Here is a 19,266-nt window from a genome sequence, read left to right on the forward strand (position 1 = left end):
GTGCTTGGTTAGTGTTCTCTTTCACATCAGTTACTATGGCAAGTATTTATTTCACTATTCAATTATGTTATAATTTATGTTATAATGTATTGCTTTATTCTGAGTTTGCAGGACTGAAAAAATAGCATGATACTACTACAAATGTAAATGTTATCGGTTAATCATGCATATTATTTATTACCATTTGATAAAATAAAGTGTTCCGCAAGAATTGTAGTTCACATTCATTACTACAATCTGAATATACAGTATATAATCCCTTATACAGAATGTGTCTGTAAAATTTCAGCTCAAAATACGCATCAGATTAGTTATTAAATGTACAATCTGCCCAATTTTAGTGTCTACGGACTATGTAGCTGATTTTGTAGCCTGTCTTTAAATGCAAATAAGCTGCTTCACCCCGCCCACTGCTCCGATGTTAGTGTCTGCTTCTCAATCGTTTCATCAGATAAACAGCCGTCAGTGATAGAGATAGACTCAGATGAAGCTGAAATAAGGTCACTGGACAAAAATACCAAGTAAGTTTATTTGATGAATTTGTGGTGGAGTCTGTTCAAGCCTTTCTGAAAGGATGAGTTACACACACAAATATATAAGCTCGTTTACTAGCACCATGCGGCTGTGGTGATTTTAGTGGTTAAGAATTACACAGCCATTTTACTGTTTTTATAACAAACATCCACTGTTAAAAAACCTTTTAAACTTATAATATTAATCATTGAGGTGCAACTGATCACAGAGACTTGCAAAAACTGTTTATGAACATGTGTATACATGTTATTATGAAGACATGGCACCTGTCAATCAATTTGGTGGGCGGGGAAACTGCACTCCTACATCACGTTGCAATGGGCCCCTATTTGGTTCCTATTTTAATATCAGGAAATGTAAAAAAAAGAGGCTTATTGTTTTTATATCACTCCAATATGACTGTGACCTACACACAGTTCTGTCCAAACAGCTCACAAAAGTACATTTTCATCATATGTGCCCTTTAAAATATATTACAGTTTTCAGTTGTGCTTATTTTGTATTATGTAGTTAACAATAACTTATTAAAAAAAGTTCAAGAATAAAAGCTCACAGCGCAATTCAATATATTTTCTTCTTTTATCAAGGCATCAAAACAAAAACTGTATGAAGATATAAAACATCAAATATTTAAATGTAAACCTTTCACAGTGCATAAAAATATGGCAGCAGCTAAGATGAGACCATCTTTCCATTGCTAGACTCATTTTAAGAAAGAATTATATTAATAATATTCTTTTCTTTTCTTTTTCTACCTGGAAGCATGTACTGTATAGCCTCAAATTCAAAATGGTGAAAATCACAGTCTGAATAGTTAATCACAGAGCCGGTTCATATGCTGTTCTGTGTCATGGGGTTAGGTGTTTTTTAAAGAGAAAATATGTATAATTCTTTGCTGTAGTTAATTATTAGCTGCTGCTGAAAGAGAAAGACATTAATTGGAGACTAGCGACTCTTCTGATCTGCTAAGGCCAAGAACATTTTGTAGCTAATCTGAGGACACAGAATGTGAAAGGCAATAGTTCCTGGATGTGAATTTATTTTACTGCACATACAGTACACTGTGCAAACATTTGGGAACAGTATGATTTTTGAACCCTGTTTTTAAAAGAAGCCTATTCTGTCTTATTCTTCAAAAAAAATAAGACGCCTCTTTTTACAAGAAAAAATAAGTCGCTTATGTGTGTCATGTAACGTTTGAGCTCAAAATACCACAAAAATATGTGTTTAGAACTCCTTTAAACCTTGAACCAAATTGTGCTATTTTGGTGACTGTTGCTTTTAAAAAGAGGGTGGAGATACAAAGTGTCAGCATAGTGGCAGATTCAAAACAGGACTAATGTTGACTTATTAAAAAACTGAAAATGTTAAAAGATGTGGTGCAGAAAAGTTAGTCTATGGAGACTACAGTGTTCATTTGTGCATCCTAAAACTCTAACTGTGCGTTCACACCGCAGGTGGCGAGAATGTCAAAGTTTGCTCTGGCCACCCTGGCGACAACGATGTCTGCCTTTACTTTATTTCGATTGGTTGCCGCCGAACTGCATCACTGTCTTTACCATAGAGTTGACTTAATTTCAACTCTCCTCAACGCCCACACAGGCGAACACGCATCGCGCCTCACTGCAACTCACAGCTTATCGTCACCGGTGATCAACTTCCGGTTAATTGACAATCTCACTGCTTTTTGTGTGAACGCACAGTAATGACTGATGATCGCTTCCACTCAGGGCTGTTTATACTAATGAAGGAAAGATACAATTGTATCATTAGAGGCTGGCGATGTTCACACACTGTTGCCACACAGGTGTGTTTAAACCCCTTATTAAATTAGATTTTTTTTTATTTTTTATGATAGGTCCCGTTTAAAATAACTGTATTTAAAATGTAATTTAAGATTCAAAGTTGAATTTTTGAGCAATTTTTGACATTCAGGTAAAATGTGAAATTTTTATTTCTGTATTTATAGTCAGTGAAACATTTTTCAGTGTTTATTAAACTCATTTGCTCATTGTCTTTTAAAGTCTTTAAATTTGATATTAAGCCTTGAAGGGCAAATACATCATATTATGCAAAAATATAATTAAATAGTTCATATATAGCATATAATTCAATAAATATGACCATATTAATTACATTAAATTATACATAAATTATACATAAAATGTTATGCTTAATAAAAAAAATCATTCTAAAACATTAAATAAATTGAAAACATTAAAGCAGAAATGTAACTTTCTCGAGCATCAACATTTTGTTGCAACACCGATTTATACATTTTTAAATTAAATTAATAAGTTGATTGATTCTATTTCTTGAAAAGTAATGCTAGAATTAATGATCTGCCAGATAGAACCGTATAATACCAAGCAGAAAATGACTGTTAAGAATTAGAAGGTTTTATCTGCATTTGCCCTGTTTGTTGTACACCAATTTGCAAATTAAGGAGAAATTTGATGATTTACATTTAGAGTACATTTAGGGTCTCTGTCATGGTAATGTATAAAAGAGATCTGTTCACACGTATTGTTTGCTATATGTTATGAAAAAAATTTAGAACGCAGAAAGAACGTTATTATTCTAAGGTGACGATTTATTATTATTATTATTATTATTATTATTATCAGTGTTGAAAACTGTTGTACTGCTTAATTTCTTGGAATAATGTCATAAGTCAAAAGTACTATTAAAATTTATTTTATTGATTTAGGACACATCCAATTGTTAGAGAATGCAAGTAAAGACAAATATTTTTAAATATTTCAAATTTAAAATTTTATTTGAACTTGCTATTCATGCTATTCTAAATTGTATCATAATTTTCACAAAATTATGAAGTGGGAAAAAATTCTACACACAATTATAAGAATTATCATCATTAAAGGGATAGTTTACTTTAAGCTGAAAATTCTGTCATCATTTAATCACCTTTTACTGTTTCCAAACCAGTTTGACTTTGTTTCTTTTATTGAACACAAACAAAGATATTTTAAAAAACATCTATACCAGGAACCATTGACATTCACAGTATTTGTTTTTCATACAATGGAAGTCAAGATTGTGTTTGACAGATAAAAGAAACTAATAAAGGTTTGAAACCACTTGAGAGAGCGTAAATAGGGAGCAAATGTTCATTTTAGGGTGAACTGTCCCCTTAATGACGAGTACTAACAATTTTTTTTAACAGAACAGCAAATCAGCTTATTATAACTATTCTGAAGGAATATATTTATTAAAAATATGGCTATTTTAAATTGCAATGAAATGTAATAATTTTACAATCATTTTGGTCAGAATCAATTTTGTTTTGATAGATCAGTCATATTTTTAAAATGTTTTCTCTTTTTTGTGTAAGCCTTGGTTAATTGAATAGACATACATTTAAAAAATCTGAAAGTCTTAATGATCCCAAACGGTTATTATAGAGGTCAGTTGTCTACCACAAAATACCTCTAAAATGTAGACAGCATTTGTCCCTTCCTTTTTTTTTATGGCTATTCTTAATATATACACTGTCAAGACGCATTGGCTCATTAAAGAGATATCCACAGGTTTGGTGGCCACTCCATTCTGCACTAATGGTGGGACATGTCATTAGCAGTAAGCAGTGTTAATTGGAGAGACCTGTAGTGTCAGAAGCGGAGGGCTGGAAAGTGAATGAAGAGGACACTCCACAGTAAAAAGCACTCAGCCACAGCAGACCCCTCATTAGGGGTGCTACATGCTTCGGAAGAGGCTCTTGTGGGGTCATCATGGGAAGAAAACTTTAAAACATTACACCTTATGCACTCCTGAACTTTGGTTTGAGCGGCCCTTGACTATAGATTAATGATTAGCATACATATATAGCAATGGTGTAGGAGAAATGGGTACTTTCTGAATGATGAAATATGTGCATTAGAGGCTTCAAGTGTACAGAGTCAACCAAATACAGAAAAATAGTTGATAAAGGTCTCCATGAACCAAAGCAACCAGCAACAAGTTGAATCAACACATTTCAAAATTCGATTTGAATTGAAAAAGAAACAAATATCAGACAAAGAGAGAAGTACAAGACTGTTTACTGAACAGTTTTAAAGAAAGATCTGAAACATACTAATTCTGATTGGTACCACAGCTGTATCACTCTGCAGCCCAAGACAGGTTACTCACTGAAACCAGGCAGGGCTGAGCCTGGTCAGTACCTGGATGGGAGATCACGATGGAAAACTAGGTTACTGTTGAAAGTGGTGTTAGTGAGGCCAGCAGGGGGTGCTCAACCTGCATTCTATGTGAGTCCTAATGCCCCAGTAAAGTGAAGGGTACACTATACTGTCAGTAAGCGCTGTCTTTTGGATGAGGTGTTAAACTGAGATCATGGTCAGTAAAAATCCCATGGAACTTCTTGTAAAGAGTGTCCTGGCCAAGTTACTTCTATCAGCCTTTACCTATGATGGCCTCCCAATTATCCCTATCCACTGTATTGGCTCTATCACTGTCTCTCCACTCTAGCTATAGCATTGCTGAGCATTTTCTTGTGGCTGCCATCGCATTATTCAAGTGGATGCTGCACACTGGTGGTGGTGTGGAGAGACCACCCTCATGATTGTGAAGCGCTTTTGGTGTATGGCCATACACAATAAATGCACTATATAAGTTCACATTACATTACAATTCTAACTTTCAACTAGCGTCCTATTAGCTGCCTATTATTAAGATATTGAGTGTTTATTTTCACTTGTTAATAGCAAGAACTAAACTGTACCTTGAAATAAAGTGTTGGCTACTCAAGATAACTACTATGCCATAATGCACTGCGAATGTCAATCAAATAAAACTGGCAAAGAAATATAAAACTGTTCATTAAAGTCATATTGAAGCAGAATATTTCAAGTTTGTTGTGAAATATGCCTATACAGTATATACACAAAGATTGGAAATCATTTGGAAATCATCAGCTGTATTACATTATTTGTGGTGATTTAAGGCTGTGCAGAGTTAAAGATCTCTACGATTGGTGGAGTTTCAATTTTAATTTTTTCAATATTATTTTAAAGGTAAATTAAGGTTTAACAGATTATAATTACAGATTATAGTTAATCCAGAAATCAATGGATTAACAATCTTGGCACTTCTAGAAAAACAGTACTATTGTTCACAGTGTAGCTGACGCTGATCAGTCAGCTTGTATTTTTGCTTATTCTTTTGTATTTCATTATGTGAATGTGTATTGGTGTATGTTTATGTCACAAATTTCTTTGTTTCCGGTTAGCTTGGGTGGGAGGTCACATGATTCTTGTTGATTGATTTAACCTGCGAGAGTTTGTATGGTCACTCAGCATAGTGAGATCTCAATGCAAGCCCCTGTTAAATGCTCCTGCTTATTCTACAGCTGGTTTTCAGGCCAATGCGGTAAACTAAAGATTGTTTTGTTTATTATTTGTTTATTTTGATGTCCTTTTGAATGTTTGTGTGAAACATTTGATTTGTTTATTTGTTTATCCTTTAGTTTTCTCGGTGTTCAATAAACTAAAAGCATGAACATCGGTATTTGGGAAGCGTGGACTGTTTAAATAACCAGCGGGTAGTTACACACGGAATACAGCTTTTTTACAGGTTTATACTGTTGCCAGTAAATAGAAGTTAGTCATTTCATTGGTATAAAATATCGGATGCTTGAGAATGGCTATTGGTCGATCTCATGTGGGTGATGGGTTGTCCCTCATCTCTCCAGTAAACTTCATTAGAGAAGAGATGTCTTTGCAAAAGGTAGAGGAAGTTAATTTGATTACAGATTATGAGAGTGTATGATTTTTTTAAATAATGATGTGCACTTATAAATGATTTATAAGAAACACGGCAACGCTCTAAAAAAACAGAATTGTCAATTTGGTTTCATGGTGTCTTAAGGCATGCTGTTATTACAGTAAGTGCCACAGCTGGGCTGCTGATTAAAGATTAATGTCACATAAATATCACACACAAGTTCACCCCAAAACTGCCATTTTTGTTTATGTCTGCCCCTAAAATGAAGGACAAAATATTGTGCCTAAAGTAAGTCAGATGTTCAGAAGCCCTGAAGTCTAACAGATAAAGGCCGATCTTCCAGATGGGCCCTTCCTAGACCAGCTGCCAGTCCATATTTACATGATTATCCAGCATTTCTCACTGCCCTCAGTCACTCTGCTCCAAAATCCACAATGGCAGAATGCAATCCCAGAATGGATTACAACAAATTCAATGGGAAAATAATAAAATCAAGATGGTGGACAAGGTGATAGAAACAATCAAAATCAAAATCATGATTAAAATCAGTAATATGAATATACTGTACATTTCGTTCAACAAATTGTTTTCAACTGGCATCAGTTAAATATTATTGAAAAAATAATTATCTTCTCCTCATAAATTGAAATGGAAGATTAAAACTCTACCAATAGGGTCTGTCAATTTTGATCCAATTGTTTGACCATCGGCACCATGTGCAGCTAATTAGTGGCATTGGCAGAGGGTTCAGTTTTTGCTTATTTTTTTGCTCTGTTTAAGCGATTTGGAGGTCATGTTTACTCAAAATAATAGTTTACTTAGAAGTGTTCAGATTTATAGTTCACAGGTAAAGTAAACGGGCTGTATGTCAAATTTAAATCAAAAACGCATGGGAGAGAGAAACAAACACAGCATATTAACCCACTCAACTAGAAGTCCTGAAAAAAATAATTAATGTGAAAAGCACTAATAAACTTGAATTGAATTGAATTGAATTGAATTGAATTGAATTGAATTGAATCAGTGATTCCATACATAAACTTTAAATTCCAGGGAAACTTTCCATTTCACAAAAGATTCTTTATAGTGGAAAAAAGCCCTAAAAGTGATCAGGCAGACCAAACTGTAAGTCGTAGAGACTTGAAACTTTGCCAGATCCACCCCATATGCAACATCACCAAGACTAGCCCAAATAGGTCTCATGTTGATGCTGCAGTGGTCCAAAACATGTGATTGCTCATAACCCCACAAATACTGGCCACAGACTCAAGTGCCTTACATCACTGGAATGCATATTGAATATTGAATGTTAATGTAATGAATATTAAAAGTTATTTTAAAAGTAGATTTTCCATTCAGCTTTACCACAGAATGGTCAAACATCTAAAGTGGGCGGGATAATTTTTATAGAAATCATATGTATGAGCTAGATCTGAGGTCACTGTATCACCACCATGTGGTCAAACCAGCCTGCTCTCACAAGGAAATGTAACTATTTTATGTTTGTCAGTTTATTAGCAAATTCGTACAAGTTCAGTCGTACGAAAATTACGATTTTAAACAGGAGGTGCGGCAGCCAACTCAACCCCTAAACCCAACCTTCATTGGGGATAAGTAAATCATACTAAATTGTATGAATGAGAATGTACGAATTCATTTGAAATAGCCACTAAATAAAAATGTACGAATTGCTGTGAGATAGCGTTGGTTAAACTCTGCTATTTTTTACAATGCGAAAAAAATTATAAAAAAGTGAATGAATGAACTGAGGGACTGCTGGCCCAATTGACTCAAAAATCCCAATGCAGTGTGGCAAAACTGGTTAGGTGGCACCTAGGCCACCACAAGTGATACTGCATTTTACATGCGTATATGCAACTGTATTTTGTACAATGTTTCATACCTTAGCAAGAACTAATGTTTGGTAAATCAGGGAGTGCATATAACACAGTAATATGCACTTGAAAGCATGAAAATGTTAACAACCGATTAGTCACACTACAGCTGGTAAAAAGTTGAATAATGCTGTTTTTCTATAGAAACTAAACACTTTGAACTAGTCAAAGATTTACTGTACTAAAGGATAAATACTACATTTTCACCAAAAAAAAAAAAAAAGAAATCACTGCTTGAACCCTGATAATTGCTGCTTGCAGCTATATTTAAAAAAAAAAATGTTTCTTTTAAGGACTGCTAACTGAAAGGTTTTATAGGGAACCCACATTGATTCTTCTGTTGCGACACTGAAAAGGTCCTTTTAGAATGTTTTTTTTTTAAGAGTGAATACTGAAACTTATTATATTACAACAATCAGGAAGATCATTTATTCTTGTGAGGAGAGTAAAGTTTTAGTCAAACTCTGAGAAACTCTGCTTTGCCAACGGCAGTTCACAATTTAGCTGAAACCCAGATAAGAAATTATCCATAAGCCCCAGCTTGAGGAGAATAGATACTCACCAAGGGAACAGTTTTGAATAATAACATGAATTTATGCTAAATAAGTTGAAGTCTTTCATTTCTGTACATGCTGAAATGTATGTTTAATATTTATCTGGTTATGAAAATGAGTGTGGCGCACAGACAGGAATTGCACAGGACTAGATATTCTCTGAAGTATTCATCCTTTCTTTTTTTTTTAATCAAGGATATTTTTGTAGTGGTGCTGAAATATTTTGGGCCTTTTTGCGCCAATAAGGTTAAATAGCTGGGACAGGTCGGATTTTAATGAGCCCTTTTACATAAAGGTTGGCCTGAACCACATTTCCTTTAGCCTGCTGTGAATATACTCCACAGGAGATTTTTGTGCCTTAGGAGGTTTTGTCTTAAATGATAAATGATTCACTAAAGCCGACCTTCAGTTTGTATCAGATACAACCACAGTTAATGGCTCCTAGATTCTGCAAAATTCTTATTTGTCGATGCATGTGAAGATATAAACTGTGGCTATTGTGTTTTTATAAGTGTTGTATACTTTACCTCTTCCACAATTTCTTTAGGAATTTGTCATGGAGGAAAATCTACTGAGAATAGACAACACATTTGGAAATAGTTTTGGATGTAGACATATGTGCAATCAATCTCAACTACTGCTTAAACAAACTGACCTAAGAGTCCACTTTCTTGTCCATTTACAGCAAAACTGGCACAGCGCTGTTGCCAAAAATTGTCCTGTTCTTCCTCAGCTGAAGGTGAACGAACATAACCTAGAAACCATGTCCTCAAACTCACAGTGTTAACTCCAGTGATCAGATAAGATTTTATTGATTCCATCAAGCACTCTGTCTTCCATTAAATTTTAATTCCACCATCATTTAATCATAGCTTAACATATTAATATCTCCTAAGAAGAACATAGTGTGTTGTGACTGTTTTGTTCATTTTTAATTTGAGTGAGTAAAAATACTCTTGTTAAATTCAATCAATGCATAAATATCAGTGTCAAAACATATTGCAAAACTATAGTATTTTCTCCATATAACTTCGAGACTGAATTTGATTTACATCTATACCAGGGGTGTCTAATATAGGTCCTGGAGGGCCAGTGTCTTGCATAGTTTAGCTCCAACTTCCTTCAACACACTTGCCTGGAAGTTTTATTATGCCTAGAAAGAGCTTGATTAGCTGGTTCCGGTGTGTTGGAACCAAAATATGCAGGACACTGACCCTCCAGGACCGAGTTTGGGCACCCCTGATTTATAAAGTATGTACGCACAACTCAAACCATCGAAGCATGAAAAATATATAGCTTACACTAGGGCTGCATGATATTGGAAAAAACTGCCATTGCAGTATTTAATTTTCTGCGATACATATTGCAATATTGAGAATAACTTTAGCTCATTAAATGAATAGCATTTGGAAATAATTAATAACGTTAGGTATTCCAGTGATGGGTTATGGCTGGAAGGGCATCCACTGCGTAAAACATATGCTGGATAAGTTGGTAGTTCATTCCGCTGTGGTGACCCCAGATTAATAAAGGGACTAAGTCTAAGGGAAAATGAATGAATAAATTATAAATTTGGGATTAATTTGCATGATAATAAGATGGTTTTGTAGTAGAGTGCATCTGCATAAAGTGTAATAAATCAAATCACAAGCAACGGTAAATACAGTAAAGCAAAGATACAAATGAAATAAATGCTTTGTGTTTTTTTCTGGGAGTCTAACAGTATTCAGGTAGACAGGTTAAATAATTAAAGGTAACGTAAATAACACTGTATAATCTGCACATGAATACATCTTTCTTGAAGTTACAAACTTTAAAAGTTACTGAATGCTTTAAACTGGTTAAAAGGCCTTAAAACACAAATGACACAATTTTTGGTGACTTTATGGTTACACTTTGCATGTACTCATTTATTAATCATTTGTGTTTTAACTCCTACTCATCTATAATCCTGATTCGACATTGCAGACCCTCCGATGCGACTATTGCAGATGTGCACATTGCCATATCAATGTTGAAACAATATATTGTGTAGCCATACACTGTAAAACCCAACAGTCAACTTTATCAAATGAAATGAGTGTAGTCAACTCAAAATTGACTGAAAATTAAATCTACTCATTTGAATTTGAGTTTTGAACACTAGAAATTATCTCTACCATTAATTTTACTAACAATGCTTTTGATAAACGCAGCCATGGGATGTTTTTGAGCTATCATAAATTATAAAATGTTTTATGACAATTAAGAATGAATCAAATATCAGACATGAAATGAGAGCACAGCCTTCAACCCAAGTCATTTGTCTGTGTTTTCTCTAGCTGGTGCTTCCAGAATACTCCATCCATGTCCTCTTCTGTATCATGTTCCTGTGTGCTCAGGAGTGGCTGACCGTAGGCCTCAATATCCCTCTGCTCTTCTACAACACATGGAGGTGAGCACCTGAACCAGCCTATTTATTCCTATTCAAAAAACTATAATGCACTCACTGTGTGCTTACTGTTAAATAAGTATCCTGACAAATCACATCTTTAGGGCTGATAACATGGGCAACATTTATATCCTGATTTAGTTCACTCAACAATTAAAATTTGGAGTAACACTTTAGTTAACCACTCACACGATTTATTACCAGCCTATTATTAAGATATTCACTTTTTTGTTAGCACATATAAAGTATGATCTTGTTTCACATCCCTAATTCTACTCAATACCTAAACTCAACTACTACCTTACTAACTATTAAAACACAGCTAATTAGTAGTTTATTGAGCTAAAAGACTTAGTTTGGCGATGCAGTGACACAGTAAGTAGTGTTGTCGCCTTACAGCAAGAAGTTCGCTTGTTCGAGCCTCGGCTGGGTCAGTTGACGAATCTGTGTGGAGTTTGCATGTTCTCCCTGCATTTGTGTGGGTTTCCTCCGGATGCTCCGGGTTTCCCCACAGTCCAAAGACATGCGGTACAGATAAATTGGGTATAATCTAAATTGTCCATAGTGCATGTATGTGTGCGAATGAGTGTGTATGGGTTTCCCAGTGATGGGTTGGCAACCCCAGATTAATAAAGGGGCTATCCGAAAAGAAAATTAATGAATGAATGAAAGATAGTTTATGGTTTGTTAGTGTGAATTGCACATTAAAATAAAGGGTGACCAAATTATGTTATAATTTACTCACCCTTGACTTGTTCCAAATCAATTTGAGTACATTTGTTCTGTGGAACACAAAAGAAGATATTTTGAAGAATGTTGGAAACCTGTAACCATTGACCATTGTATAAGAAAAGTAAATGGTTACTGGTTTCCGGTTATATTGTATTAACAATTATTTCATATGTCAATGAACCAAATCAAAAATTGATTAAATATACCTCTATTAAATTGAATTCCCTGTAAATATTAAATTGACGCATGAGCAGTGAGCTGTGGATACTAGTGAGTTTTATTTCAATCAAAGGCTGCAAAATGTTGAAACCTTTAATATTCATTATTTGTCATGCTAAATGATCTACACAATAAAATACTCAATATTTACATATGAATCCATCATTTTATAAGAGAATTGTAGCATCAGTATTCAAGGGATCCGTATTTCAGATCAACGACACTCCTAATGTATTCTCCTTGCCAGTAAATGAAGTGTCTTTTTGTCCGAATCTTGTCAATGCGCATTAGTCTTTTTCATTTTTGCAGATGAAAAAATACCAGACTGAATGTTTCATCACACAGTTAAACAACTGGGAAATCATAAGTTCGATAAAATGAGTTTCAGTCACTTTACAGTGGAGCTCTAAATCTTTCCTCAGGTTTTGATACTGAATGTTGTTCTCAATTACTGCCACAGAATATGAGAGATTGCTCTGCTGTGATTTTTCTGCGGAATGATGACATACTGAACTTAATCAGTAAGATAGTAATGTGGATTTGGATTATTGATGTGATTAGCTGGATGAGTTCACCATCAGTCATTTTCCTTGCAAGATTTATTGCTTTTTGCTTGCAATAAATCCACCTCTTTTTTCTTGCGGATCCAATGAAGCTGCTATCCAGCACTCTGTCACTTCATTTCTTCCACATTTTTTCTCCAAATGTACTTTAATGCGTCGGTTCCTTGTTTCTGATTTCCCTAATACAATTATTGTATCAGGGGGGCCGTGTTTTATAATTGCAGATTATATTTAAGTCACCCATCTCTAAGGAGTGCCTAGATTGATAAAAATACTCAGAATAAAGAGGCTTACACAAAAAGAAATTAAATTAAATTAAATTAAGAAATTGAGCATTTCTTAAAAGATGAAAAATAAACTTATAGGATAAGGATAATTAGGGATATGATATTTGTCTGAGATAACTTTCTGGAATTCTGGAATCTCAGGGTTCAAAAAAATACTGAGAAAATCGCTTTTTAAGTTGTCAAAAAAAGTTCTTATCAAAAGACATTGCTAATAAAAATGTATATTTATAATCTTATTTAATAAATTAATAAATTAATAATAATTAATAATAAATTATAATCTAGAACAAAATTACGTTGCACCAGAACCCCCCCCCCAAAAAAAAACATAAAAAACAACTTAGATTATAAAAACCAAACATAATAAATAAGCTTTTATAATTTCATAAATATATAAAATATAGTTATAAAATATAACCCAATTTTTTTTTTTATCATAGAAGGGAAAAAATAATACTTTAATAACTATTGCACAGTTTGTTATCATAGTTATAATATTAACTATTTGTGCTAGTTTAACTATTGTTGGGAAAAGAGAAAATATTTTTTATTATTTTTGTCTCTTTTTCTTTCATTAAACAATTATTTGTATTGGATATTTAAGGGTCCTAAATTAACTGCTTTTATTGTTGTGCAGAACATTCGTATTAAAAGAGAACTTAAGTCTGGGGTGTGGCCAATGGAGGACTGGAGAATTATTGATATTGACTCCACCTGTTAATATCAGTTGCCTATGAAAGTTGTTGCGCACCTCCTGAATGTAACTTTGGCATTGCATTGAGGATAACAAAATTCTGTGAATCAAATTATTCATTTGTATCCAATAAATTGCTCATATGTTAAACTTAAGAAAAACCTCTTCTGACCTTTTATATTGAACATGGAATTGATTCAAAATATCCCAACACAATATAATGATTTATTATTACATACTAGCTTTCGATAGTATTTAAGATATAGTATTATTCAAAAGTCTTATAATAACAGGATAAAAACTATTACAAAACCTGATTTGCTCCTCAGGTTTCTGTAACTGATGGCATGAGCAGACTATGGCCAGGGTAGGTTGGTTTCCTTAAAATGTTATTTGCCCTGGACAGACAACGTTGTTGATACAGTTCCTGATAGGTGTTATTTTGATTCCAACGGACCTTTCAGCTGAATTTATTATCTTCTTAATAATGTTCTTGTCACATACACTGCTATTCTAATACCAATAGGAGATGCCATTAGTGAGAACATTCAACAGCTCCTATGTAAAAAGTTGTAAGGCATATAAGCTCTTTTTAACCTTCTCAGAAAGTGCAGTCGCTGGTGTGCTTTCTTTGAAAGATAAGGAATTTCTGTGTGGAGTTTGCATGTTCTTCTCATGTTCATGTAGCTTCCTTCGGGTGCTCCGGTTTCCCACACAAGTCCAAAAATAGGTATAGGTGAATTGGATAAGCTAAATTGTCTGTAGTGTATGTGTATATATTTGCATGTATGGGTGTTTCCCAGTGATGGGTTGTATGCTGGATAAGTTGACGGTTCATTCTGCTGTGGCAACCCCTGAATAATAAAGAGACTAAGCCGAAACGAAAATGAATGAATGGATGATTTAATGATTATTTAAGGTAGGAATCTTCATAGAACATGATCTTCACTTTATACCCTAATAATTTTTGGCATAAAAAGAAAAATCAATGCTTTTTCGATACATTTGTTGAGATGGTTTTGTAGTCCAGGGTCCCAAATGCAAATGGGCACCTTTGATTTAAACATTAAATCAAAGGTGCACATATTGTTTCAAGACGCACTACCCGCCTTGTGTTTTTTCCCATTTTGCGGCAGGTACTTCCATAGCCCAACAGACACTAAAGAGCTTCTCTACGATCCAGCGTCTGTCATGAACGGAGACACGCTAAAATTCTGCCAAAAAGAAGCCTGGTGCAAGATGTCCTTCTTCGTCCTCTCGTTCTTCTACTATCTCTACTGGTGAGTAGATGTGCAGCAGTTGTCTCAACCATCAGGACTCTGTGCAGCTTGTTGAATGATTTTTATATCTTTGCAGCCTAATATGCTTCTTAGTGTGTGCCTTTGCTATAATATAAGCTATACCTGAAGCCTATGGCATAGCAGAGATGTATACTTAAACAAGCATTTGAACTGACAAGGACTCTGTGCTCTTGGATGGCGCCAGCAACATGCCTTTGGGTAGAATTCCTGATTCTTCTTTCCTCTACATTATATCATGTCACTTTAAATGTTAATATACACATAAAACACACATATTCTAAAAGCTCACCCTTACAGCAAACAGACCTTATGACCTTTTGTCAAATCTAAGACAAATGTTGTGTATCAGCCACATTTTGCATTATTTAATACTCTTTGCTTCTGGAATTGAAATTTAGTCATTTAGCTCCCTTTTTTCTAGTGTCTTCTGGAACTTGGTGCTTTTCTTCCCAACAGTTATGCAATCTCCTCTAACTGCTTGCTTTTCACTGCTGTTCTCTTAAAGCGAAGTTCAACAGAACCTAAACCTAATCGACAACATTTCTCATTTTAGGAAAGTAGGGGTTAAATGGACCATAAATGTTAAAGTACACCACAAGTATAGCTACACTATTTCATATCATAATAAAGTGCTCATTAACTTTGGCAAAAAAACACCTGCTCTCCAAAGGGTGCTAATCAATGACACACAGGTCGAGGTTGTGGAGGAATATAGGTACCTAGGAACAATCATTGACAACAGTTTAAAAATTTGATCAAAACACACATACAATTGTTAATTGGGCTCATTAAAGGCTGTCTTGATTGCGGAAACTCAACTCATTTAATGTACAGAAAGTTATCCTTAAGAACTTTTACAAGTCATTAATTGAAAGCATTTTGTCTTTTTCTTCATTTGCTGGATTTCTTCACTGTCTATAAAAAACAAGAATTGTCTTTATCGTTAATTTGTGCTCAAAAAAATTAGGAGTTCTCCTGCGAAGTCTTGCGTAATATAACAAACAGCATGTGTTTAGGATGGCACATAAAATGACAGCACACCCCCTTTAAAAAAACATTTTGAGTGGATGCTCCTTGGTCAACGTCTAAGGACAACAAGATGTTCCACAAATCGTTCTAAATTTACTTTTGTGCCTGAAGCAGTTAGGTTACCTAATAAATGAAGTTAATCGATGGATGATTATTATTAGTTTTTTTTTTTTTTTTGTACCTGATGTTAAGTGATGAGGTTTATTGTGTTAAGTGTGTCAATCTGGTTATATCTAAAGCACCACTATTTCAAAATGAATTATCCCAAGGGGATTAATAAAGTTTTAAACTAAACTAATAATGTAATATAAAGCATTAATCAATATGCAACATAATATGATCTAGTCGGACATTAATATTATACATTCTCAGAAATAAAGGTACAGGAGCTGTCACTGCGGCAGTACTTTTTCAAAAGAAACATATTTGTTCCTGAAGAGTTCATAATGGTACCTCAAATGTACTTAATGGGTACATTTGGGCATAAAAATGCACCTTGTATAAACATGTATCTTGACAGCTCCTGCACCTTTATTTCTGAGAGTGTAAATTCACTGGCCTTGTTTAAAAAGGATTATTAATTATTATGCTATTATTACTTCATCACACTTAAGACCTTTGTTTGTCTTCAGAAGACAAATTAAGATATTTTTGACTCTTCTAAAGCATATAAATACTGTAATTAATTTGCAGATATTTAAGAAACATGCCAAGTGAACATTCTTGTTTATCTGAAAAACAATGCTGAAGTCAGATATTCTGCTTTGAAAATGTGAGTTACGTGCCGGAACGCTGTCTTTGTTTGGTTCTTTTAACCTGCCCACTGCCAGTTTAGCCAATTATATTTCAGCACCACGGGTTGTCTTGATGGAAAACCAGCTATTTCATATATACATTAATTAATTCATTTAGAAAGGCTCTGGAATTGTAATTCAGTCATTTAGCCCCCTTTTTTCTTCTGGAACTTTGTGCTGTCATTCCTAGCAGTTATGCAATCTCCTCTAGTTACTAGCTTTTTACTGCTGTTTTTGTTTAAAAAGGATTATTAATTATTATACCGTTATTAGTTAATCACACTCTGAGACCTTTGTTTATCTTCGGAAGACAAATTAAGATATTTTAGATTAAAGGTGCTGTGTGTAAGTTTTTGACTCTTCTAAATCATAAAAATACCATAATATGTTGCAGATATTTAAAAAAAAAACATGCCAAGTGAGCATTCTTGTTAATCTGAAAAACAATGCTCAAGTCAGATATTCTGCTTTGAAAATGTCTGTTACCTGCCGAACGCTGTCTTTGTTTTGGTTCTTTTTACCCGCCCACTGCCACTTTAATCAATTATAGTTCAGCACTCCGGGTTGTCTTCATGGAAAAGCGCCTATTTCATTCAGAAAGGCTCTCAAAGCATGCGTCTGTGACTGAAATGCAACATGAGGTGGTTATTAATTAGCAAATAATATAAATATTACGAATGTAAACATTAGGTAAGCATGTTACATTGGAGCCCCGTGTCCTAACAACACGCTACTGTGACAACATTTGCAGAGATAAGCAATTTGGCTGTTTGCACCAGACGAAACACGACAGAAATTTAAATAGAGCCACTCAGAATATGCACTCACTTACGAAATGGTAAGGTTTATAATCTAATTAATGCATATTAAATATGTTTAACATTATGAAATCATTTGTGTTGGTTTTGAGTCCCTTTTCAGTCCCTTTGAGTTTCATTTCAAGATCTGAGGTGAAATGCTGAAGGCATTATTTTAAATATGAAATGTTTTTGTTTCACATTCTTTGATTTTTCCTGACAAAAATGCCTCTGGTCATGTACGTAAAAATCTGTGTACAATCTCTTTTACACATTTCCTGACAATTCCTTTACACATTGGCAATAAAAAAGCAATTAATACAGCTGTTATACAGCACTTGTAAAAGCAGTAAAACTAAATGTCTTAATTGGACTGACCCTGATTTGATATATGAGCTCAATTTGTCCGCTTTACCTACTTTAACCCCTGCGGCTTGATTTTCAAAGCACTCTAACTGTTTGTAATAACCACAACGTTGTGCTCCCTTTTATGAATCAATCTTACAAATCAATTGCAAATCCAATATCTGCACAACAGGCCATCACCCATCCAATTACATCAGTTCACTTTTTCTAAACCCCATTTAAACCTAATGACTCAAGAAAGGAGCGTGCCACTTTGATAGAAGTGAAAGAAAGAGATTTGAGCGAACAGACTAGTTCTCGTGTGTTTACAACGACCGCAAAGGCATGAGGAGCACTGCTCGCCTCGGGCTCCATCAGGATCATATCTATGATTATAGCTGAAATACAGCTTTCATTGATCTTACACTTTCAGCACGAACACTGATAAGCCGCGGTTCTCTATCTTTGTGTTTGAGACGAACCTTGAGATGTGCACTGAATAAAATAATATTTTCCAGTTAGGTTCAATGTATATATCCTTCCCATGCAGCAGTGATATCACTTAAAAGGACATAAATAAATAAAAAAAAGATTGAAAATATAAAGAAAAACCCATGCTGCTACTTTTGCAACCCCCTCACGCTGAAGATAAAGACACAGCGAGCCCAGAAATGCTTATGCAGTTTTTATCAGGGCAACCCCTTATTATGTATTAATGCCCATGAACAGCATTCTGGCATGACATCAATGGCCCCTAGTGTGAAGTCAGCACAGAAATTCGCCATACATCAACATATGGCAGTGCATTCTAAATAAATGCAATACATATCATACTGAACCAGCCCGGAGTGATGCTGGAGCTGGAGCAGCTGTCATTTTCCACAGTGTCAGCTGCTTTTGAAGCCTCTATCATCTTGCATATCTATGCCTCATCCAGATGTGAATGAATACAGGGGTTTCAGCTGGGTAAATTGAGGAGAAGATGTGTATCTGTGTTTGTTGTTAACTAGGAAGAAATGAACTAATTAAAGCAGTTTCCTGACAGAATGATAAAATCCTCGGGCACACACTCATTTCACAGAAGTTAAAGCATAAAGGGAGAAATTCCTATTTTTCAGCAATTACATAGGATGAGAGGTGTTTGGGATAAAGTTAACCCTTGAGCTCTTTTGAAAAAGCAATTGCACATTTGATGTTTCCAGATAAAAATGACAAGCCTTTTAAATAATAGTTTGTAAATTGCTTTACACGCTGCATAATGACCATTTATTTATTTATTTATTTATAATTTTTAAACAGGAAAAGATTAAAAGATAATCGGGCCTGACTCAGCATGAATGCAGTTT

General features: G+C 34.5%; 1 protein-coding gene across 4 annotated transcripts in view; it reads left to right on the forward strand.

Annotated features, from left to right (window-relative positions):
• The window catches only part of cnih3 (cornichon family AMPA receptor auxiliary protein 3), a 68,350-nt gene that overhangs the window by 43,824 nt on the left and 5,260 nt on the right, over positions 1–19,266 (forward strand). Inside the window, exons 4-6 of one of the 4 annotated variants that reach the window (XM_021468659.3) lie at positions 9,414–9,467; positions 11,050–11,162; positions 14,791–14,934. In XM_021468659.3, coding sequence (XP_021324334.1) covers positions 9,414–9,467; positions 11,050–11,162; positions 14,791–14,934 — 311 coding nt within the window. Of the gene's footprint in view, positions 1–9,413; positions 9,468–11,049; positions 11,163–14,786; positions 14,935–19,266 lie in introns of all 4 variants that reach the window. The other 3 variants (XM_068215673.2, XM_687375.9, XM_068215674.2) reach the window with 3 other exon arrangements.

Source organism: Danio rerio, chromosome 20 (assembly GCF_049306965.1).
Source record: "Danio rerio strain Tuebingen ecotype United States chromosome 20, GRCz12tu, whole genome shotgun sequence".
Lineage (NCBI taxonomy): Eukaryota > Metazoa > Chordata > Actinopteri > Cypriniformes > Danionidae > Danio > Danio rerio.